Raw genomic sequence first — 25,413 nt, 5'->3', positions numbered from 1 at the left:
AAAGCCCCAGCTTGTCTTACCCATCCTTCTGACTGGCCAGCTATAAACTGGCGTTCTCACAACCCCTTCCTTGGGTTTGATTAATTTGTTCAAGTGACTCACAGAACTCAGGGAAATATTCACTTACTTTTACCAGTTTATTATAAAGAACATTACAAAGGATACTGTTGAGATGCCTAGGGTAAGGGATGGGAGGAGGGGTGTGGACCATCTATACTCATGGGTGTGCCACCTTCCAGGAATCTACATGTGCTTAGTCATCTGGAAGCTCTCCAGACCCTGTCCTTTTGGAATATTGTTGTAACTTCACATTGGCATGATTGCTAGTTGGCCGTGTAGGGGGACCCAGGAAACCTTGCCTATTTAAGTTCTTCTTGGCCTCTCTGTGCAGTGTTCTTCCCTCTAGGATATAGGAAAGAACACCCTCCACATACCCTTGAATCAGGAGAGTCTTATGACCTACTATTGGGCAAGGAAAGATCAGAGTTATTATTATTATTATTATATTATTATTATTATTTTTGGTTTTTTTTTTTCCTCCTCAGGCAGAGGAACCACTGAGCTAAATCCACAGCCCAAGATCAGAGTTTTTATGACCTGCCTTGGGGAAGAGAAATTCTCCTTTCTATAACTTGACTTGGAGAGGGAGTTATGAGCCAGGAACTGTAAATTAAAAACCATATATATATATATATATATATATACACAGATACCTAATGTCTCAACCACATGACAACAATTTATCCCATTAGTCACTGTTTATCTTTACAGTCTCTACTTTCCAGTAACTGAGACTTGGGGTAAGAGGAACTATCTTTTATATAAGTGAATGCTAATGTCTTGAGGGATAGAATGAAATGTTTTCTGTACTCCTTAACTTGTATTTTAATGACTTGATGCTACTTTTGGATGTACTTGGCCTGTCCTCTCTCCTTACCTGGCTATGCAGAATAAAAAGATAAACATGTCATGGCAACAAACTAGGGGTAGTCCTTATAATTGTTCTACTACCTAATTATTATAAATGACCCTGATTGGTAGATATTCCCTTATGTAGCTACTTAGATACCAAGGGGGTTTTATAATCAATTGGTATTAAAATGCAGAACAAGTCCACAGAAGTAGAACCTTAACTTTGCTTTTGCTATCTCATTTTGGAGGGGATATTAAAAGAGAAAACCTTGAGAAAACATAATACATACTATAGGAATGTTGCAGAGGATGTCATTTATTATAGAGTATTTTCTTCCAACTTTCAATGATGAATCTTATCCAACCAGCTTAATCTTCAATTTTTATTGGAGTTCCACATCTCACAGGAGGAGGGACAGTAAGTAGAATGTACAAGTGAAAATGTGGACTCTGTGACCACTCTATGTACATTCCAATTCTTACTTTGCCATGTCTGTGACCTATACAAAGTTGCTTAACTTCCCTTTTCCCTGGTTTCCACATCTGTAAAATGGTCTTCACTATGTAAATAAGGTAGAACAATGCCTGGAACATAGTAAGAAATCAATAAATTGATGAAGAAAATGGTGATGTTGAGGACTTCTGGGAAGATGGTGCAGCAATAAGCAGTGACAAATCAGCCTCTCCAAGATTCACAATACATACACTGGGAAATAACAGCTTGGGGAAGGAAAGGAGACAGGTGCATTCCTGGGAACCCAGAAGGACTTACAGGGAAAAGTGGAGCCTACAGAGAAATGGAAGAGAGACCACAAACTGTTAAAGAAACAAATTACCTATAAAGGAAAACCATCAGGATCACAGCAGACTTATCAGCATAAACCCTTAAGTAAAGGAGAGCTTGGAGTAAACTATTTCAAGCCCTAAAAGAAAACAACCTCCAACCTAGATCGATGTACCCACAAAATTATCTTTTAAAATTGACGGAGAAATAAGATATATCTATAATAAAGAAAACCTGAAGAGATTCATGACCACCAAACCAGCACTCTAAATAGAGTTCTGAAGGATACTCTAGAAAAAGACAAGGAAGATAAAAACTCCAAAAAATCCCAATAGGATGAATCCACTAGGCGAGGCAAGAAATTAAGTAGGAGGGAAAGAAAGGGAATCAACAAGAAAATAATATGTTGACAAAGACAACTCAATATCTGTCACTTATAACCATCACTGATAATGGTCTCAACTCACCAATCAAAAGAAACAGATTGACAGAATGGATCAAGAAATGAGATCCATTAAATTTCAAAATCAATGGGGAAATTAGATACTTCAGTGACAAAGAACACCTGAGAAATTTCATGAACACCAAACAAGCACTCCAAACAAATCTAAGCAATATCCTAGAAAAAGACAATGAAGTTCACAACTCCATGAGGCCCAACAGAGGGAAGCCACCAGGGAAGGCAAGAAACTAAAGGGAAAGGGGGAAAAATAAAAAAAGAGCCAACAACAGTAAAACATCATGACAAGGATGAGTCAATATCTATCAATTATAGCCATCAATGTTAATGGCCTCAATTCACCAATCAAAAGAAATAGACTGGCAGAATGGATTAAGAGGCAAAATCCAACAACATGCTGTATACAAGAAACACACCTAACTCAAAAAGAAATTCATAGACTGAAAGTAAAAGGGTGGAAAGCAGTTCTCCACGTGACATGAACCCGGAGAAAAGCAGGGGTAGCAATCTTATTTGCAGACAAAGTAGATTTCAAACCAAAACTAATTAAGAGAGACAAAGATGGTCACTACATCCTTGTGAAGGGAACAATCAAGAAGAAGAGAAGATAATCCTAAATATATATGCACCAAATACGCATGCTCTCAACTATACAAAACAAATATTAATGGACATGAAAAACCAACTAAGCACTAATACAATTGTAGTGGGGGACCTCAATACCCCACTATCACAAATAGACAGATCATCTAGACAAAAACTTAATAATGAAATTCTAGAACTGAATCAAGCTATTGAACAAATGGACTTAATAGATGTTTACAGTGTTCCACCCCACAAAATCAGAGTACACTTTCTTTTCGGCTGCACATGGGTCATTCCCCAAAATAGATCACCTACTAGCTCATAGGACATGTCTAAGTAAATGTAAAAGAATTGAAGTTACCCCCTGTATATTATCAGACCATAGTGCAATAAAATTGGAGATCAATAGCATTAAAAACAGCAAACCCCCCACAAACACATGGAAATTGAATAACACTCTCCTGAACAATCAGTGGGTCACAGAGGAAATTAAAGAAGAAATTAGACAGTTTCTACAAGTAAATGATAATGTCAGTGCAACATACAGGACTCTATGGGACACAATGAAAGCAGTTCTATGAGGGAAATTCATAGCAGTGAATTCCCATATTAGGAATAGACAGAGAGCTCAAATAACCTAATGCTGAACCTCTAGCTTCTACAAAAAGGAGCATAACAAACCCAAAGCTCCTACAAGAGGGGAAATTATAAAGATCAGAGCAGAAATCAATGCAAGGGAGACTAAGAGAATGATGCAAAAAAATCAATGAATCGAAGAGTTCATTATTTGGAAGAATAAATAAAATTGATAAACCTTCAGCCAACCTTATCAAAAAAAGGAAAGAAAAGACTCAAGTCCATGCAACTAAGAACGAAAAAGTTGAAGTCACAACAGATCCAGCAAAAATCCAGAGCATCATCACTACCTACTTTGAGAACCTGTACTCTAATAAAATAGAAAACACAGAAGAAATGGACAGATTCCTAGATACATATGAATTGCCAAAGTTAAATGAAGAAGACACAGAAATTCTAAACAACCCAATTACAATGAGTGAAATAGAAAATATAATAAAAAATTTACCAACAAAGAAAAGCCCAGGTCCTGATGGCTTCACTGCTGAATTCTACAAGACATTTAAAGAACTATCATCATTACTGTTTAAACTCATCAAGGAAATTGAAAGGGAAGCAATACTTCCCAATTCATTCCTGGAAGCAAGTGTTACTTTGATTCCAAAACCAGGGAAAGACCCAACCCAAAAAGAGAACTACAGGCCAATCTCCCTAATGAACATAGATGCAAAAATCCTCAACAAGATACTGGCAAGTAGAATACAGAAGGTCATGAAGAAGATCACACACCCTGACCAAGTTGGATTTATCCCAGGGATGCAAGGATGGTTCAACGTACATAAATCAAATGTAATACACTACATTAACAGAAACAAGGACAAAAACCATATGATCATCTCAATAGATGCAGAAAAAGTATTAGGCAAAATTCAACATGCATTTATGAAAAAACCCTACAGAAAATTGGAATAGGTTTTTATCTCAACCTGATTAAGGCTATCTATGAAAAACCAACAGCCAACATGACACTAAATGGTCAAAAACTGAAAATGTTCACGCTAAAATCAGGACCAAGACAAGGATGCCCACTATCACCACTCCTGTTCAATATATGTTGCCATAGCAATTAGAAAAAAGAAAGAAATAAAAGGAATAAAGGTAGCAAAGGAAGATGTTAAACTGTCATTATTTGCTGATGCTATGATACTTTACGTAGAAGACCCAAAAACCTCTGCCAAAAGACTTCTAGACTTAATTGACAGATTCAGTAGAGTAGCTGGATACAAGGTCAACACCCAAAAACAATAGCTTTCTTATACACAAATAACAGACTGAGGGAGAAATTAGAGAAACAATTCCTTTTACAATAGCATCCAAAAAAATGAAATATCTAGGAATCAATCTAACAAAGGAAGCAAAAGACCTCTACACTGAAAACTACAGCACTCTGAAAAAAGAGATTGAAGAGGATATAAGAAAATGGAAAGACATCCCTTGTTCCTGGATAGGAAGAATAAATATAGTGAAAATGGCCATACTTCCAAACTGCTATATAGATTTAATGCAATGCCAATTGAAATTCCAACAATATACTTCACAGAACTAGAGAAAATAATCCAAAAGTTCATTTGGAACCAGAAGAGACCTAGAATAGCAAAAACAATTCCAGGCAACAGAGACATGGCAGGGGTTCTCACAACCTCCAACTTGAAAATATACTAGAAAGCCACTGTGATAAAAACAGCATGGTACTGGCAAAGAAACAGACTCGAGGATCAGTGGAATAGATTAGAAGATGCAGAAACAACTCCAGACGTACTCAGCCACCTCATCTTTGACTAAGGAGACAACCACCCTCACTGGAGGAAAGATAGTCTATTTAATAAATGGTGTTGGAAAAACTGGATTTCAACCTGCCAAAGATTAAAACTAGACCTATACCTATCGCCATGCACTAAACTAAGATCAAAGTGGATTAAACATCTAAATATTAAGACAGAAACACTAAACTTTCTGGAAGATAAGTTAGGTAGAACTCTTGCAGTCACTGGCATAGGAAAAGACTTTATGAACAAAACCTCAGTAGCACGGGAACTAGCACAAAGAATCAACAACTGGGATCTCATCTTATTAAAAAGCTTCTGCACTGCAAGAGAAACCAACGACAGAGCTAAGAGACAACCTACAATGTGGGAAAAATTTTTAGCAGCTGTGCCTGAGACAAAGGACTACTATCTAGAATATATAAAGAACTTAAAAAATCAGACCCCCCATATTTAAAGACCCAATGCAAAAATGGGCATCTGAAATGAACAGACATTTCTCAGACCATGAAGTAAAAGCAGCAAATAAACATGAAAAAATGTTCAACATCGCTGATCATTCGAGAGATGCAAAGGAAAACAACACTGAGATTCCACCTCACCCCAGAAAGAATGGCTGCTATAAAGAAACCAACCAATAACAAATGCTGGCGGGCGTGTGGAGAGAAAGGAACCCTTCTGCATTATTGGTGGGAGTGAAGACTAATGCAACCACTGTGGAAATCAGTATGGAGATACCTCAAAGAACTAAGACTAGAGGTCCCATTTGACCCAGCTATCCCCCTGCTGGGTATCTTCCCAAAGAATTAAAAGAATCATACCACAGCGATATAAGTGCACCCATGTTCATAGCAGCACAGTTTGTAATAGCTAAAACTTGGAAACAGCCCAAGTGCCCATCAACTGGAAACTGGATAAAGAAGATGCGGTTTTTTAATAAAATGGAGTACTACTCAGCTATAAAGAATGAGAAACTAGAGATATTTATAGCTAAATGGATGTATATTGAGGCCATCCTCTTAAGTGAAATAAATAGGACACACATGTGTAAATACCAAATAGTTTCTCTAGTGTGAGAAACTGGAAGTGTAAATAAGGATTACAGTCATTAAAATGAATAATTGATAATTTGAAATAGGAAGAAAAAGTTCAAAGGGGTAGGAGTGGTGGGAGGGGAAGGGGAAAGGAAAGAAGGGAAAGGAAAACTTATGAGAAAAGGAAAAAATGGAAACAAAGTCTTTGTAAATAGGGAAGGGTGGAGGTGGAGAAGGGAGAACCAGGAAAAAGGAAAAAAGAAGAACCAAGATACATCATGTACAGGTACAAATACTCAATGATAAATGTAAACATATTGTATATCTAAAATGTACCAATAAAAGAATTTAAGCAAAAAAAAAAAAAGAAATGAAATCCAACGATGTGCTGCATACAAGAAACATATTTAAGTCAAATTTAGAGACTGAAAGCCAAAGGATGGAAAACAATACATCATGCAACAGGAACTTGGGAAAAACCAAAGGTAGCTATTCTATTTGCAGTCAAAGTCAATTTCAAGCCAAGACTGGTCACAAGAGACAAAGAAGGTCACTACATACTTATTAGGGGAAAAATCCAAGAGGAAGAGATAACAATCATAAATATATGCATCAAATACTGGCACACTCGACTATATGAAACAAATACTGATGGATATGAAAAGTCTGATAAACACTAATGCAATTATAACTGGGAACCTCAATGCCCTACTGTCACAAATAGACAGATCAACAAAAAAACATTAAAAAAATCAGAGCTTAAATGAACCTTTGAACAAATGGATTTAGTATATATTTATAGAGTGTTCCACCCAATGAAAACAGAATACACATTCTTTGCAGCAGCACATGAAGCTTTCCCTGAAATAGACCACATACTAACTCATAGAACATGCTGAAGTAAATGCAAAGGAATTGAAATTATCCCATGCATATTATCAGCTCATAGTTCAATGAAATTGGAAATCAGTAGCCAAAGAAAACACAAAAACTGCATGCACAGATGGAAATTAATTAATACCTTCCTGAACAACCAATGAGTCACAGATGAAATTGAAGTTGAAATTTGACAGTTTCTATAATTAAATGATAATGCCAATACAACATGCCAGAACTTATGGGACCCAATGAAAGCAGTCCTATGAGGGAAATTTATAGTGATGAATTCCCACATAAGAGAAACAGAATGAGCTCAAATAAATAAAATAATGTGGAATGTCAAGTCTCTAGAAAAAGAAGAGCAGTTAAGCTCAAAGCTTGTACAAAGTAAGGAAATTATAAAGATCAGAACTAAAATTAATGAAATTGAGACTAAGAAAACAATACAAAATATCAGTGCTTTGGAGAGTTGGTTCTTTTCTTTTTTTTTTTTAACCTCCATTTTATTTTATTTTTTTTCCTATTAAGTTTATTGGTACATTTTCGGTGTAAAATACAATTACATTAATCATTGGAATCTTGTACCATTACACGAGCATCTTGGTTCTTACTTTTTCCCCTTCCCCTGCCCTCCCTTCACCTCCTCCACCCTTCCCTATTTGCAAAGACTTTGCTTCCATTTTTTCCTTTTCTCATATTTTTTCTTTTCCCTTTTCTTCCTTTCCCCTACCCCTCCCACTTCCCCCGCTTCTTTAGACCTTTTCTTCTTGTTACACAATATCAATTATACATTTTTAAAATTACAATATCAAGATCTAGGAGACATTACCACAGATTTTACAGAATTTTAAAGGATATAGAAAGCATAGTACAAAAATCTGTTTTGAAATAAATTTGACAACTTCTAAGAAGTACCTTGGAAGACAAATGAAACTAACTCTGGAGGAAATATAAAATTTGAGTAGCATCTATTAAAGAAAGTATATTCCTAGCTTGAGAACCTACCTATATGACAACAGCAGGCTCATATACATTTTAACTGATAAATTATATCAAACATTTAAAGAAGAAAAAAGAAGGAACACTTCTCCCCTCATTTTAGGACCTCAGCATTGTGCTAATCCTAAAACTGGATAAAGATAATAGAAGAAAAAGGTATGAACATAGATAGAAATTTGTTTAACAAAAAAAACCTCTTAGAAGTCAGATCTGGCAGTATGTAGAAAGTGGTTTTGTTATAGGGATGGCAGTGTTGGTTCAGCATTGGAAGATCCACCCCCAAAAGTCATCTTTTAACAGAGGAAAGGAAAAAGCCATATGATTCCGTCACTAGTTGGAGAGACAGTATTAGACTAAATTCTATAGCTGTTCATGGTAAAAGCTATCAGGAGGCCAGAAGCAGAACAGAACCTTCTCAACAGATTAAAGACATGTACTCCATACTTCCAGTGAGAATGCCTTATATGAATGGAGAAGATACAATGCTTTCTCCTTAAGGTGGGGAACAAGGGAAGATATGCTTACTCTTTATCTGTCCATTAAACTTTGAAACCTAGTCCCCACCAAAATAGTCTGGCAATAAAATGACACAACTAGGATAGGATTGGCACAGCAGAAGCAAAATCTTTATGTGTAGATGAAATGATCATCTACAGAGAAAATACTAAGAAATCTCTAGGAGCCCTTAGAACTTGTACTTGAATTTAGCAGGATTAGAAAACACAAGGTATATATAAAAATTCAGGTCTGTGTATACTTGCTATAAATGAAGAATTGGATATTGAAATTTAAAAGTTATGTAGGAGTACAAAGGACCTAGAAAAGTTAAAAACAAAAACCAAAACAGTGTTGGAAGACATTTAGTACCTAATTTTAAGACTTCTTCTAAAGCTACAGTAATCAAGGCAGTGTTGGTATAAGGAAAGATATATAGTTCATTTGAATAAAACAGAGAATCTAGAAATAGAACCACACATATATGGTCCACTGAGTTTTGAAAGATTATTTAACATTAGCATCTTATAGAATATAAACTCAATTCAAGAGTCGAGGAAGAGATAGTGTTTTCAGCAAATGGCACTAGAACACCTGGTATCCGTATATAAAAAATTAACCTCAACCCTTTATTTCCATACATGAAAATAACTTGAAGTGATCTATGAACCTAAATAAGAAAGCCTAAAAGTATAAAACTTTAAGAAGAAATTATAAGGGAAAATATTTATGAATTTACGGTAGGCAAGAAATACCTAGGATACAAAAAACATGATGTATAAAAGAAAAAAAAAGATAAATGAAATTCCATCAAAATTTAGAACTTTAAATGACATCATTAAAATGAAAAGTAGTCCTTAAACAGACCATATTTACAATGCATATAACCTATGACCACAATATATAAAGAACTCTTATAGCTCATTAATAGACAACCCAATTAAAAAGTAGACATAAGAAGATGATAAATAGCCAGTACAGCACAAGGAAAGGTGTGCAACTCTAGAATCAGAAAAATATCAATCAGTACAATAACAAGATGGAATTATACACTCATTAAGAAGATGAAGTTAAAAGTTTTAAAAGCCTTGTCATGACTTTTTCTTTTTGTTGAATTCTCCCCCTTTGAGTTTAATTTGTCTTGCCCAATGGATTCATTCTGCTGGGTTTCCTGGGGTTGTGATCCTCATTGTCTTTTCCTAGGGTATTGTCTAAAATTTTTTGGAGTGCTGGTTTGGTATTCATGAAGTTCCTGAGGTGCTCTTTGTCATGAAAGTATCTTATTTCTCCATCAGTTTTGAAAGAGTTTTGCAAGGTACATCAGTCTGGGTTAGAGGCTGTTTTCCTTTAGGGCTTGAAATATATCACTCCAAGCTCTTCTTGCCTTGAGGGTTTGCATTGAGAAGTCTGCTGAGATTCTGATGGGCTTTCTTTTGTATGTGATTTGTTTCTTTTCTCTCACTGCTTGTAGAATTTTGTTCTTCTGTTGGATTTCTGGAATCCTAACTATTATATGCCTATGTGTCGATTTTTTTTGATCAAGGCTAGCTGGAGTCCTATATGCCTCACTGATCTGTATGTCAAGTTCTTTTCCCTTCCTTGGGAAGTTTTCTGCCATCACTTCTGTGAACAGTTTTTTTAATGTCATCTGCACTCTCTCCTCTTTCTTCATTGACTCCAATCAGTCTTATGTTATTTTTCTTTGCATCGTCTAGCAGCTGCTGGGTTGATTTCTCATGTTCCCTTACAATTTTAAAGCAGTTTTTCTTTTCCTCATCACTAATTGCAATCTTATCTTCTATATGTGAAATTCTATCCTCACATTGGTTCATTCTGCTGTGCAGACTTTCCATGGAGCTTTTAATCTCCTGGAAATCTGTTTGTATCTGTTTTATGGATTCCATTTGTTTCCTATGTTGGGATTCCATCCTGTTTCTCAGATCCTCTTTTTTTTTAATCTGTGTCCTCTCTAGATTTATTAATCATGTCTTGCACCATGAGCAACATATTTGCTGTTATCTGAGTAATTATTTCTGATTTTGTTTTTCCCAGATCCTCTTTTGTTGCCAGTTCCGAGAGTCCAGGTGGTTGAGAATCAGATTGTTCCATCTTGTTTCCCTTTGAGGTTGCTGTAGGTGATCTGGAAGTCTGTTTTTGAGGCTTGTTTACCTGTCTTCTCATTTCCACGGGTGTGGGGAGGGTGGGTGCTTCTGGCGCCCGTGTGGCTCAGCTTCTCTGCCCTAGGAGCTTGGGATAGTGCTGAGGGAGGTTCCTTCTGGGTGCTGGGACCGGGTCAGCTTCTCTGCCCTAGGAGCATGGGATGGTGGTGGGGGATCTTCCTTCCGGGTGCTGGGACCTGCTCTGAGAGTTGGTTCTTTGAAAGATTAAATAAAACACACAAAACCCTTAGCAAACCTTATCAAAAGGTGGGGGAAAACTCTCCATCCATGCAACCAGGAATGAAAAGGGTGAAATCACAATGGATCCTGCAGAAATCCAGATCATAAGTATCTACTTTGAGAACCTGTACTCAAATAAGATGGAAAACTCAGAAGAAATTGACAGATTCCTAGATAATGTGAATATCCAAAGTTGAATCAAGAAGATATAAAACTTCTAACTAATCTAATATCAATTAATTAAATTGAAGAAGTAGTTAAAAAGTACCAACAAAGAAAAGGCCATGACCTGACCAATTCACTGCTGAATTCTACAAGAACTTTAGTAAAGATCTAATGCTACTACTCCTCAAATTCTTTGAGTGAAATGAAAAGGTAGCAAGACTCCCAAATTAATTCCTGGAAGCAAGCATTACCCTGACACAAAAACCAGCGAAGGATCCAGCCAAAAAAGAGAGCTACAGGCCCATCTCTTTAATGAAAATAGATGTAAAAATTCTCAATAAGATACTGGCAAACAGAATATAGCAAGTCATCAAAAAGATTATACACCATGACCAAGTAGGACTCATCCCAAGGATACAAGGATGGTCCAACATATGCAAATGAATAAATGAAATACACCACATTAACAGAACCAAGGACAAAATACACATGATCATCTCAATAGATGCAGAAAAAGCATCTGACAAAGTGCAACAGCCATTCATGATAAAACTCTACTCAAAATTGGAATAAAAGCCTTTTTCTCAATCTAATGAAAGCTGTCTATCACAAACCAACAGCCAACATCATTCTAAATGAACAGCAAAAGAAATCTTTTACTCTAAAATCAGGAACAAGACAAAGATACCCATTATCACCATTCCTATTCATTGTAGTCCTGGAAACATTAGTCAGAGCAATTAGACAAGAGCAAGAAATTAAAAAATATGAATAGGAAAAGAAGAAGTTAAATTATCATTAGATGATACTCTACATTGAAGACACCAAAAACTCCATCAAAAGACTCCTAAAATTAATGAACAAATTCAATAGCATAGCAGGATACAAAGTCAACACTCAAAAATTCTTAGCATTTCTGCACACAAATAACAAACTTATTAAGATAGAAATTACAATAGCATCAAGAAAAATGAAATACTTAGGAATTAATCTAATGAAGGAAAGGAAACACCTTTACATTGAAAAGTACAGTACTCTGAAAAAGGTGATCAAAGAGGATATCAAAAAATGGGAAGATGTCCCTTGTTCTTGGATAGGCAGAACGAATATAGTGAAAATGGCCATACTTCCACAACTGTTATACAGATTTAAAGCAATTTCAATCAAAATACCAATAACATACCTCACAGGACTAGAGAAGACAATCCTAAAATTCATATTGAACCAGAAGAGACCAGAACAGCAAAAGCAATGCATAGCAACAAGGGGAACACAGGGGACATCACAATCCCCTATTTGAAATTATACTACAATGCTACAATGAAAGAGCATGGTACTGGCAAAAAAACAGAACAAAAAACAGACCCAATGATCAAGGGAATAGAATAAGTGATGCAGAAACAACTCCAAGTACACTCAGCTACCTTATCTTTGACAAAGAGGCCAAATACCTTCACTGTTAAATAAATGGTGCTGGAAAAACTGGCTTTCCACATGCCAAAGATTGAACCTAGACCCATATCTCTCACCATAAACTAAACTAAAATTGAAATGAATCAAAGGTCTAACTTTAAAATTAGAAACACTTAATCTTCTGGAGGATAGATTAGGTAAAACTCTTGAAGACATAGGTGTAGGCAAAGACTTATGAACAAAATCCCAGTTGCACAGGAAATATTACAAACAATCAACAACTGGGGTCTCATCATATTAAAAAGGTTTTTCACAGCAAAAGAAACTACCAACAGAGTGAAGATATACTCCACAGAGTGGGAAAAAATTTTACCAAGTAGTCCTCAAAGGACTAATATCTAGTATATTTAAATAACAAGTCAGACACCCCAAACTCAAAGACCCAGTCCAAAAATGGGTATCTGAAATGAGTAGACACTTATCAGATGAAAAAGCACAGACATCAAATAAATATATATAAAAAAATGCTCAGCCTCGGTGGTCATTGGAAAAATGCAAATTGAAACAACATTTGGAGTCCATCTCACCCCAGAAAGAATGGCTATCATCAAGATGTCAACCAGGGCCAGGGATGTAGCTCAGTGGCACTGCACCTACATTGCAAGCTCAAGGTCCAGAGTTCGATCCCCAGTACCGGGGGAGGGGGGGAATTCAACCAATAACAAATGCTGGTGAAACTGGGGGGAAAAAGGAACACTTCTTCTTTATAGGTGGGAGCATAAACTGGTACAACCTGTACGGAAATCAGTATGGAGATTCCTCAAAAAACTAAAACTAGAGGTTACATTTGACCCAGCTATTTCCTTTCTGCTCATTATCCCAAAAGAATTAAAAGCATCATAGCACTATGATACATACATGCCCACATTTATAGCAGCACAATTTGTTTTTTTCTTGGAGAGAACCCAAAATATTACTTTAATTTAACATCGAGAGTGCCATTGTAACAGCACAGGGAAGAGGTAGAGGAGAGAAGATGGTCAGGGTTCCTGTTCCCTAACCAGCCTAGGTTTTAACAGCAGAGCCCCCAGTGGCCTAGAAGCATCACCCAGCCTTCAGCGGAGGGGTAGGGTGGGGCTAGCGAGCCTGCGGGAGGCCTGGCGGGCCAGGGGCGCCCCCTAGCGCAGGTCTTCAGCAGTGAACATGCCCTTGGCCCTGCGCAGGATGGAATCCTTGGCAGTGTTGTATCGGTGCTCCTTGGATGGGATCTCCAGGACAGCTGGAATGGAGTGCTGGTGGGCATAGAGGGCATGGGGAACCATCTCTGCGATGAACTGGTTGATGAGGAGGATGCCCATGTCATCCCGGTTTAGAAATTGCCGGAAAGTGTCTTCGATCTCATTGATGGTTGTATTCTTCTCTACCACCAGGAAATTAGGGTGGTGATTCTTGTTAAGCTCCCTTATGCCGCCCAGGAGAAAACCAGTGACGGTGTCTTCATCTCCAATCACTGTGATTAGCTTCCCCCTCCCCACCATCTCCGCAGCACGCAGCGCTCACTCCAACACCTGAAGTCGCCAAAGCCCTGCCCCCGAAGTGTGTCACCAAACCGACCTCAGCCCCTCCCTTCAGTCATGCACAGTTCCCGCAGCACAATTTATAATAGGTAAATCTTGTAAACAGCCCAAATACCCATCAACAGATGAATGGATAAGGAAAATGTATTAATATACAATGGAATGAGTGTTACTCTTCCATAAAGAAGGATATACTTGAGTCATTTGTAGGTAAATGGATGTACCTTGAGACTACAATTTTAAGTGAAATAAGACACACAAATTTAAATATTGCATTAACAATATGGAGGATAGATATTGGGAAGTAGGAAGAACTTGTTCAAATGGGAAGGGGAACAAATGAGGGGGAAAGGGGAAGAGAAGGAAGAGAAAAAGGATTAAATAAACAAAGAATGGAAGGAAAAATCGAAACAAAGCTTCTGTAAATAGGGAGGGGAAGCACGGTTAAAAAAAAGGAAAGGGGAATGAGAAAAAAAGAATTAAAATATATTGTGTGCAGGTACAAATTCCCTGAAAAATGGGAGTAGTATGGCAAATATGTACTAAAAATTTTTTTTAAAGAAAATGGTGACATATTTATGATTACCATCGTCATTGTTGGTGCCTCAGCAGAACAGCTCTGCAGCCAGTTTGGTAGGGAACAAACTGAAGAGATGCTGTTTTTCCAGACAGAATCTCATTGCATGCTCCTTGCTGCTCATGTTACTGATAAGGTTAATTTTCTTGTCTCAGCACTCCTGATGGCTGCTTTATACTGACTTTTCTTAGGGCCAGGATGAGTTTTCTTAACTTTCTGATTCTTTTCTGCAGAGGCTTTATTTCTGTTGTTTTGTTTTTTTAGCTTTTCCATCAATCTGGCTTAGTCATAGTTAAGGTTGATGATTACAGCATAGATACTTGTTTAATCAGTATGCTCTCCAGGCTGTTAAATATATCAGTTTATATTTAGTTGAGATTTCTTTCTTGAAATCTATAGGTAATATTCACATTATTTGAATATCAATTAATAAAAGAATTGAAGGATGATTTTGACTCTAAAAGATTCTCTCTTAGCAAAGCTACATGCAGGTTATATAAACATTTTAAAAATCCAGTATAGCTTGGGTAGTGAATTATGTTATTTTGTTCTAATCAGGCCTTTATCTGCTTCAGTGAACAAACTAATGTATTCTGGAAAAGGGAGGCATGATCACAATTTTGTTGACTGTCTTACATAAGAGAGCAGAATTCCATCCTCTGGGGCTATTTACAGGCAAGGAGGCTAACAAGGAGAAAAAACTGCTGATTGTTACTGTGCAGGGAAAAGTTTTGCTTGTCTCAATAGTTCTGAAAACCTGTAAGTCAAGATTTTTGTGGGCTGGGGATTTAGCTCAGTGGTTCCGCCGCCTGCCTTGCAAGCGCAAGGACCTGTGTTTGATCCTTGGTACAAAAAAAAAAAAAAAAGATTTTTGTAGACCCATGGCTCCAAACCCCCCCCTGCTTGCAAGATCTGTTTACAGATGAAGCAAAAAAGCATCCTGATTTTTCCCTGGTAATACAAGTAAAAAATAAGTAATGTGTACTTATTTCATTTTGTTTTATTTTTGTTGTACGTTTAATATGAGATCTATCATCTTAACACACTTTAAGAGTATAATACAGTATTATTCAGCATAGACACTGGTGTTCACTGTAGTGCTCAGAGCTTGTTCAGTACACATAACTGAACAGTCGTGCCCGTTGATTAGCAGCTCCCTGTTTCCCCTGTGTGTCCTTAGAAACCATCATTCTACTCTCTGCTGCCTTGAGTTGGACTATACTTGTTAAAGATTGTTCACAGAAGGAACTTATACATTTTCAGGATTTTTGTTTTTATTTTTATTAGTACCTGTTTTTGATACATGATGATTACATGCCTTGTGGGGAGTTGGTACATGTACATAACACATCTTCATTCTTTTTTCATCCCCTTCCTCTCCTCTTTCCCCCTCCATCTCTTGATCCCCTTCCCATTTGAGAAAGATTGATCTTCCTACTTCCTGTTATCTATCTTTTATTTTGCTCTTTATTTATATTTTGGTTTCTCATATAAGAGATACCATACAATATTTAAGTTTGTGTGTCTGTTTTATTTCACTTAACATTATGGATTCAAGGTGCATCCCTTTTCCTATAAATGGCTCAAGTTTATCCTTCTTAATAGCAGAGTAGTACTCCATTCTCAGTAAATACTATTTTCTTTTTCCATTCATCTTTTGGTGGACATACAGGCTGCTTCCAAGATTTAGCTATTTTTTTTCTTTCAGTTCCTTTTTGATTCTCTTTCTCTTCCCTCCCTCCCCCTCCCGCCATCTCTTGTTCCTCTTTCCATTTGAAAAAGCTCTCCCTACTTCCTATTATCTGTCCTTTATTTTGCTCTTTATTTATAATTTAGGTTTCTCTTGTAAGTAAAAACATATAGTACTTAAACTTATGGGTCTGATATGTTTCACTTAATATTATTGTGACAAGATGCATTCATTACCTATGAATGCCTCCAGTTTATGGGAGAGTAGTACTCGATTGTGTGTAAATACCACATTTTCTTTATCCTTTCATCTGTTGAAAGATATATAAGCTGCTTCCAAGATTAAGCTATTATAAATTGTGTTGCTATAAACATGAGTATGCATGTATCACTGTAATATATCTTTAACTCTTTTGGAAAAATACCTAGAAAGAGACTAGCTTGATCAAATGGAATTTCTATTTTTAGGTTTTTTTGAGAAATTTCTGTACTGATGTTTCATAGTGGATAACCACTAGTTTACATTCCCACCAGCACAGAAGAAGGGTTCCTTTCTCTACTGACTTCCTAGTATTTGTTATTATTTGATCTCTTGATGATAGCCATTCTTTCTGAGGTAAGGTAGAATCTTGATAGTGTTTTAATTTGGCCAGAATTGCTGAGCATTTCTTCATGTATTTATTGGCCATCTGTCCTTCTGAGAAGGATCTATTCATTAAAGTTGCCCATTTTTAAATTGGGTCTTTTATTTTGGGAAGTCTAATTTCCTTGAATTCTTTATATATTCTAAATACTACTCCTCTACTGAGAAATCATTGGCAAATATTTAGATTCTCTCTTCATTTCCGTAGGTTGTCTCCACTCTGTTGGTTGTTTCTTTTGCTGTACAGAAGCTTTTTTAATTTGAAAAATTTTAAAAACAGAAACTAGAAGCCAGATGTGGTGGCACACACCTGTAATCCCAGCACTTGGGAGGCTCAGGCAGGAGGATTGCTGTGGGTTTGAGGCCAGTCTGAGCTACATAGTGAGTTCAAGGCCAAGCTGAACTACATAGCAAGATCTTGTCTCACAAAAATTTAAAAATAACAACAACAAAATAACACACCAAAGAAGCTTTTTAATTTGATATAATCCCATTTGTTGATTCTTGATACTATTTACTATGTAACCAGAATTTTGTTCAGAAAGTCTTTGCCTAGCCCTATGACATCAAAGTTTTATCTAAGTGAGCACGGTGGCATATACGTGTTATCCCTGCACTTGAGAGGCTGAGACAGGAGGATTGCTGTGAGTTCTAGCCAAGCCTAAGCTACATAGTGAGTTCAAGGTGAGCCTGGACTACACAGTGACAAAACAAACAAACCAACAACAACAAAAAAAGAGTTTTATCTATTTTTATCTTCCAAAAAGGGAGAAAAAATAGATATACTGGTATCAAATGCTTTCTCTAAACATTGACTGTGCTATGATTAAAAAAAGTTTTAAGTGATACTATCCCTAGAGGATTAACAGTACAAAGAACTCTACCTTTGTGAATAAGTTATTTCTGGTCATTTGTAAATGGAATAAGTGTTCTAGAACATGGTCAGGAAAAACCCAAAAACATTGTCTGCTTTCATACTCTGAATACACCCTGGAAACAAGTGTTATATATCAAATGCCACTTCTTTGGGGAACTTAGAAAGATATATTTCTATTTTTTGTTATGTTGCACAAATCTAAAATGTATTTAAACACTGCATTTTTATATTTTATTCCTAAAGGAAAATTAATAAGTGTGGTTCAAAAAAGTTCTGTGAGACAGATAAGAGACCTGTCTGTTAGAAGATATTGTGAAATAAGAAAAAAATGTTCAAATGGGAAGGGGAAGTAAGGAGTGGGAGGGGGAAAGGAAGGAAGGAAGAGAAAGGAAAAAGAGAAAAGAGAAGAAAAAATGGAAACAAAGCTTTTGTAAATAAGGAGGAGAAGAGGGCTTGAAGAGGGGAGGGAAAGGGGAAAAAAGAATCAAGACATATCATGTACAGGTACAAATTCCATATGATGAATGTGTTCATTATTTACATCTATAACATTTTGGAAAATTTTTATCTGCTAAAAAATTATTTATATCTAAAATGTACCAATAAAATTAATTTTTTTAAAAAGAGAGACCTATTAGGATAGACATTATTGTATGGAAGAATGAAGCAAGAGAAAAAAATGCTTAAGTAGCAATGTTGGTAAAATTAAAGCAAGTGCATGTTTTATTTATGAATAAAAGTTTTTGTTAGGTGAACTACAGCAATATTTTTATTTCTCATAAAATCATTACCTTTGGAATAATTTATAATTTATTCATTTTGTTGTTTCAAAATCATCTAGTAGTCAGGTGTGGTGGCACACACCTCTGATCCCCACTAGTACTTGGGAAGCGGAGGCACAGGATTGCAAGTTCAAGGCCAGCCTGGGCAATTTAGCAAAAGCCAAAGTACAGAAGAAATTAGGAGATGAAAAGGGGTGGAGATGTAGCCCTTGTTTAGCATGAGTGAAGCGCTGGGTTCATCGCCAGTACCTCCCCCACATGCACACACACTGCATTACCTGGTAGAGAATATAATTAAGTTACAGATACCTGAGAATTCAAATGCACTTTTTTCTCTTCAAATAAATTTTATTTTTTTACTAATAAATCCACCCCACTGCAATTTCTGCTCCCATTTTAGGCAATGTGCTATGCTGGGTAAGGGCTGAGCTCTGGGCTCTGGGCTCAAATGATTTAGGCATAGAACTATGATTCTACCCCTTGTTAGCTGATATACTTAGGCAATTTACTTCTATTCTTTGGGGTTTTTAAATTTGTGCTTATAAATATTTTATATGGTGCTTAGCACATAGTAAGAAGAAATATTTGTAATTATTTCAAATCAGCATTTAGCAACTTATTTTCTGATCATTGTGTCAGAAATATACTGCTTTTCTTCATTTCCATTTCTTTTTCGTTTGGTCTTTCTCTTTCTGTCCTTCCTCCCAACTTCCTTTCCTCCCTCTTTCCTTCATTTCTTCTCCCTCCCTCTCTTCTCCCCCCATCCCTTTTTTTCACACTGAACTACTTTCCTCAGCCTTTTTTCCTCCCTAAGAGAGTCTGTATACATTGTCCAAGCTGGCTCAAATTTGCAGTCCTCCTGCCTCAGTCTCCCAGAGTGCTATGGTTATTGGCATGCACTACCACACTGGCTTTACTTTTAATGCTGTGATTTTTAAGGTTTTTCTGTAATTTATTAAATCTTGGTATCAAAATAGTTTTCAGAAGGTCACAAAATACTTTTCAGATGAATTCTTCATTACTTTTATCATTTTTTTTTTTTTTTTGGTACTGGGGATTGAACTCAGGACCTTGTGCTTGCAAGGCAGGTGTGGTGCCACTGAGCTAAATCCCCAGCCCTTCATTAGTTTTATCATTGAAGAATGGGAAAATAACAGCCATACAACTATGCAAAGTGAATGCCTGGGGATTCATTTCTCAGGAATGCGACTAGGTTTAAAAGAATAAGGGAGAAATTATATCTATTGTATTGCAAAAGATTCATAGATCCCACAAGTATTTCTGGAGCACTATTCACATGCTAGTACTCGTCTAGGTGTTGAGGATGCCACAAAGGACAGAGTCCATCCTGTCCTTGAGTTTTCCTCAAAGGAAGGTGGAGAGCAGCCGGGCTTAAAGCATACCTGGTTTTTATAGTGAGATTATTACAAATTAACACAGATTATGTTTTCTTCACAGTCAGATGTAATTTCTTGTGCTCAAGAAGTGGAAATGATGATGAAGCAGTTAGCAGCCCAACTGGAACAATTGAAAATGACCATAAGATCCAAGACAGCTGTCCCGACATCACAAGTCTTTGTGAGTATTTGTCATCAACTTTGACCTAGTTAAAGGTGAATATCCTTCGGAGTCCTATAAAAGTAGATTAGAAGTCCCTATAAGTATACTTAATTACTAAAAATATAACATTAATTTTATGCAAGTCGATCTTGTTCTTTGTGGTTATTTTGAGGTGATAATCTGCTTTATGTTGAACAAAAGCATTCTCTTTCATAAGCAATTGAAAGTAAAGGAAATGTAGGCCTACACTATGAGAACCAAAATACCAGTACTGGCTGTCAAAAGAAATAATCCATAGCACAGTGCTGAAAATGTGTTCATAGTTGATAGTCAGAAATTTCCTCTAGCACAGAGGTGATGTAACCTGTGACCTTTCTCAAAGGACAAATAATACAATCATCATTTGTTTGCCATGCATGGACTTCCATTGACTTTCTGATTATCTTCTGTGGACAAACTTGGCAGCTCTTACCTGAGCGAGCAGGCATAAAATGTACAAGAAGTATTAAATAGAGCATTTGAGATACTGATGATTTCATTTTCAATATTTGGCTTTAAAAACCAAGAATCAGTTAATTTTTTCCTTTGTTCTATAAGTCAGTGACCTTTATTGTGAATAAAAAAACATCTAAAATCTTTAAATCTTTAACTAAAATCTTTAACTTGCAACTCACAAGACATGCCCTAAGAAGTATCTCTATACTTCCTAGGTTCTCATGAATCACTATTGGTCCAGAAAAATCTACTACAATGATTCATATTTAGCCTTTTTTTTTCTCTTCATTAAGTTTATTGGCACATTTAAGGTATAAAATACATTTACATGCATCATTGGGATCTTGTACCATTACATGAGTATCTTGGTTCTTATCTTTTTTTCCCCTTCCCGTGCCCTCCCTTCACCCCCTCCACCCTTCCCTATTTGCAAAGATTTTGTTTCCATTTCTTTCCTTTTCTCATATTTTTTCTTTTCACTTCTTTCCTTTCCCCTACCTCTCCCATTTCCCCTGTTCCTCTAGACATTTATTTCCTATTACACAATATCGATTATACATTTTTAAACTTAAAATATCAAGACCTAGGAGACATTACCACAGATTTTACAGAATTTAAAAGGATATAGAAAGCATATTACAAAAATCTGTTTTGAAATAAATTTGACAACTTCTAAGAAGTACCTTGGAAGACAAATTAATGAAACAAACTCTGGAGGAAATATAAAATTTGAGTAGCACCTATTAAAGAAAGTATATTCCTAGCTTGAAAACCTACCTATATGACAACAGCAGGCTCATAAACATTTTAACTGATAAATTATATCAAACATTTAAAGCAGAAAAAAGAAGGAACACTTCTCTCCTCATTTTAGGAAATCAACATTGTGGTAATCCTAAAACTGGTTAAAGATAATAGAAGAAAAATGTATGAACATAGAAATTTGTTTAACAAAACAAACTATTAGAAGTCAGATCTGGAAATATGTAGAAAGTGGTTTTGTTATAGGGATGGCAGTGTTGGTTCAGCATTGGAAGATCCACCCTGAAAAGTCATCATTTTAACAGAGGAGAGGAAAAAGCCATATGATTCTGTCACTAGTTGGAGAGAAAGTATTGGACTAAATTCTACAGCCATTCATGGTAAAAGCTATCAGGAGACCTGAAGCAGAACAAAACGTTCTTAACAGATTAAAGACATGTACTCCATACTTCCAGTGAGAATGTCCTATATGAATGGAGAAGATACAATGCTTTCTCCTTAAGGTGGGGAACAAGGGCAGATATGCTTACTCTTTATCTGTCCATTAAACTTTGAAACCTAGTCCCCACCAAAATAGTCTGGCAATAAAATGACACAACTAGGATAGGATTGGCACAGCAGAAGCAAAATCTTTATGTGTAGATGAAATGATCATCTACAGAGAAAATACTAAAAAATCTCTAGGAGCCCCTAGAACTTGTATTTGAATTTAGCAGGATTAGAAAACACAAGGTATATATAAAAATTCAGGTCTGTTTATACTTGCTATAAATGAAGAATTGAGGGGCCAGGGATTTAGCTCAGTGGTTTCGCTGCCTGCTGTGCAAGCGCAAGGACCCGAGTTCGATCCCTGGTACCAAAAAAAAAAAATGAAGAATTGAATATTGAAATTTAAAAGTTATGTAGGAGTACAAAGGGCCTAGAAAAGTTAAAAAAAAACAAATTAAAAAAACAGTGTTGGAAGACGTTTAGTACCTAATTTTAAGACTTCTTCTAAAGCTACAGTGATCAAGGCAGTGTTGGTGTAAGGAAAGACATACAGATCATTGGAATAAAACAGAGAATCTAGAAATAGAACCACACATATATGGTCCACTGAGTTTTGAAAGATTATTTAACATTAGCATTTTATAGAATATAAACTCAATTCAAGAGCCAAGGAAGAGATAGTGTTTTCAGCAAACGGCACTAGAACACCTGGTATCCGTATATAAAACATTAACCTCAACCCTTTTTTTCCATACATGAAAATAACTTGAAGGGATCTATGAACCTAAATAAGAAAGCCTAAAAGTATAAAACTTTAAGAAGAAATTATAAGGGAAAATATTTATGAATTCAGGGTAGGCAAGAACTACCTAGGATACAAAAAACATGATGTATAAAAGAAAAAAATTGATAAATGAGATTCCATCAAAATTTAGAACTTTAAATGACATCATTAAAATGAAAAGTAGTCCTTAAACAGACCATATTTACAATGCATATAACCTATGACCACAATATATAAAGAACTCTTACAGCTCATTCATAGACAACCCAATTAAGAAGTAGACATAAGAAGATGATAAATAGCCAGTATAGCACAAGGAAAGGTGTGCAACTCTAGAATCAGAAAAATACCAATCAGTACAATAACAAGATTGAATTATACACTCATTAGGGAGATGAAGTTAAAAGTTTTAAAAGTCTTGTCATGACTTTTTCTTTTTGTTTGAATTCTCCCCCTTTGAGTTTAATTTGTCTTGCCCAATGGATTCATTCTGCTGGGTTTCCTGGGGTTGTGATCCTCATTGTCTTTTCCTAGGATATTGTCTAAAATTTTTTGGAGTGCTGGTTTGGTATTCATGAAGTTCCTGAGGTGCTCTTTATCATGAAAGTATCTTATTTCTCCATCAATTTTGAAAGATAGTTTTGCAAGGTACATCAGTCTGGGTTGGAGGCTGTTTTCCTTTAGGGCTTGAAATATATCACTCCAAGTTCTTCTTGCCTTGAGGGTTTGGACTGAGAAGTCTGCTGTGATTGTGAAGGGCTTTCCTTTGTATGTGATTTGTTTCTTTTCTCTCACTGCTTGTAGAATTTTGTTCTTCTGTTGGATTTCTGGAATCCTAACTAGTATATGCCTATGTGTAGATTTTTTTGATCAAGGCTTGCTGGAGTCCTATATGCCTCACTGATCTGTATGTCAAGTTCTTTCCTCCTCCTTGGGAAGTTTTCTGCCATCACTTCTGTGAACAGTTTTTTTATGTCATCTGCACTCTCTCCTCTTTCTTCATTGACTCCAATCAGTTTTATGTTATTCTTCTTTGCATCGTCTAGTAGCCGCTGGATTGATTTCTCGTGTTCCCTTACAGTTTTAAAGCAATTTCTCTTTTCCTGGTCACTAATTGCAATCTTATCTTCTATATGTGAAATTCCATCCTCACATTGGTTCATTCCGCTGTGCAGACTTTCCATGGAGTTTTTAATCTCTTGGAAATCTGTTTGTATCTGTTTTATGGATTCCATTTGTTTCCTATGTTGAGATTCCATCATGTTCCTCAGATCCTCTATTTTTTAAATCTGTGTCCTCTCTAGATTTATTAATCATGTCTTGCACTATGAGCAAAATCTTTGCTGTTATCTAAGTAATTATTTCTGATTTCATTTTTCCCAGATCCTCTTTTGTTGCCAGTTCCGAGAGTCCAGGTGGTTGAGTATCAGTGTTCCATCTCGTTTCCCTTTGGGGTTGCTGTAGGTGGTCTGGAAGTCTGTTTTTGAGGCTTGTTTATGTATCTTCTCATTCCCACAGGGTGAGGCCGGGGGAGGTGCTTCTGGCATCCACGAGGCTCACCTTCTCTGCCCTAGGAGTGTGGAATGGCAGTAAGGGAGCTTCTTTCCTGTTGCTGGGACCGGCTCACCTTCTCTGCCCTAGGAGCAGGGGAGCTTCCTTCAGGGTACTGGGACTGGCTCACATTCTCTCTAGCCTTTTTTTTTTTTAATACTTGGTCTTTTCAGGTGAAGTGTTCATCAGTCTTTCTTAGGAGATAAAATGTGTTTGGTGTCTTTAATGTAAATTATAATTTGAGTAAAATAAAAAGCTTTGAAATAAAATACAAATGTATTTTCTCATAATTTATGAGTCAGATTTTTATAGAGAATTTATCATCTAATTTCATAAGATTTTTTTCCATTGCATTTATTGGTACATTTTAGGTATACAACACAATTACATTTCTCATTGGGAACTTGTACCTTTGCATGATGTATCTTGGTTCTTATTTTTTCCCCATTCTCCTGCCCTCTCTTCACCCCCTCCACTCTTCTCTATTTACAAAGACTTTGTTTCTATTTTTTTCTTTTCTCCTATTTTTTCTTTTCCCTTCTTTCCTTTCCCCTACCCCTGCCACTTCCCTTTCTCCTTTAGTTCATAAGATTTTTGACTTAAGGAGGAATTAATTTCTTTACAAATGACAATTGTATGTATGTATGTATTTATTTAGTTTTTGGTTTTTTGAGACACAGTCTTGCTATGTAGCCCAGGCTAGCCTTGAGCTCATGGTGATCCTCCTGCCTCAGTCTCCCAAGTGTTGGGATTACAGGTGTGTACCACCACACCCAGCTATAATTGTATTTATTTTAAAGAGTGCAATGGTTTATAATTTTATCACACAGTTATATTTTGAATATTTTTATTTCTCCCCCCAGCCCATCTTCATTGCACTAGCCAATCTGTGGACCAGCTTTCAGGATGAAACTGTTTTGATTAGCATCCTCAGTAATTTGACCACTCATCTTGAGCCATTCCTAGGTGCTCATGAAGTTCTCTTTCCTGAGAAAATAATGCAAGGTCTTCTTGATGACATGACTGTGAAAACAGATGCGAGTAGAATAAAAGAACATATGGGTAATGAAATTCATTCATTATTTCCTCCTCTTTAAAAAAAT

The 25,413-nt window shown here is 36.3% G+C and overlaps 2 protein-coding genes and 1 pseudogene across 8 annotated transcripts in view; 1 reads left to right on the top strand and 2 right to left on the bottom strand.

Annotated features, from left to right (window-relative positions):
- The window catches only part of Cfap206 (cilia and flagella associated protein 206), a 135,160-nt gene that overhangs the window by 59,928 nt on the left and 49,819 nt on the right, over nt 1–25,413 (top strand). For all 7 annotated transcript variants that reach the window (XM_021240776.2, XM_004860237.3, XM_021240774.2 and 4 more), the window contains exons 10-11: nt 20,128–20,247; nt 25,174–25,372. In XM_021240776.2, the coding sequence (XP_021096435.1) occupies nt 20,128–20,247; nt 25,174–25,372 (319 nt within the window). The remainder of the gene's footprint in view (nt 1–20,127; nt 20,248–25,173; nt 25,373–25,413) is intronic.
- On the bottom strand, nt 13,476–14,218 carry LOC101702477 (V-type proton ATPase subunit F pseudogene; annotated as a pseudogene).
- The window catches only part of LOC147824987 (uncharacterized), a 59,242-nt gene continuing 58,996 nt past the window's right edge, over nt 25,168–25,413 (bottom strand). Inside the window, exon 3 of the mRNA XM_087188034.1 lies at nt 25,168–25,333. The gene's annotated coding sequence lies outside the window, so the exon portion shown is untranslated. The remainder of the gene's footprint in view (nt 25,334–25,413) is intronic.

Source organism: Heterocephalus glaber, unplaced genomic scaffold (assembly GCF_053883595.1).
Source record: "Heterocephalus glaber isolate CG9 unplaced genomic scaffold, H.glaber_assembly_v1.0 deba00001523, whole genome shotgun sequence".
Classification (NCBI taxonomy): domain Eukaryota; kingdom Metazoa; phylum Chordata; class Mammalia; order Rodentia; family Bathyergidae; genus Heterocephalus; species Heterocephalus glaber.
This window is presented reverse-complemented; position numbering and strand designations above follow the sequence as displayed.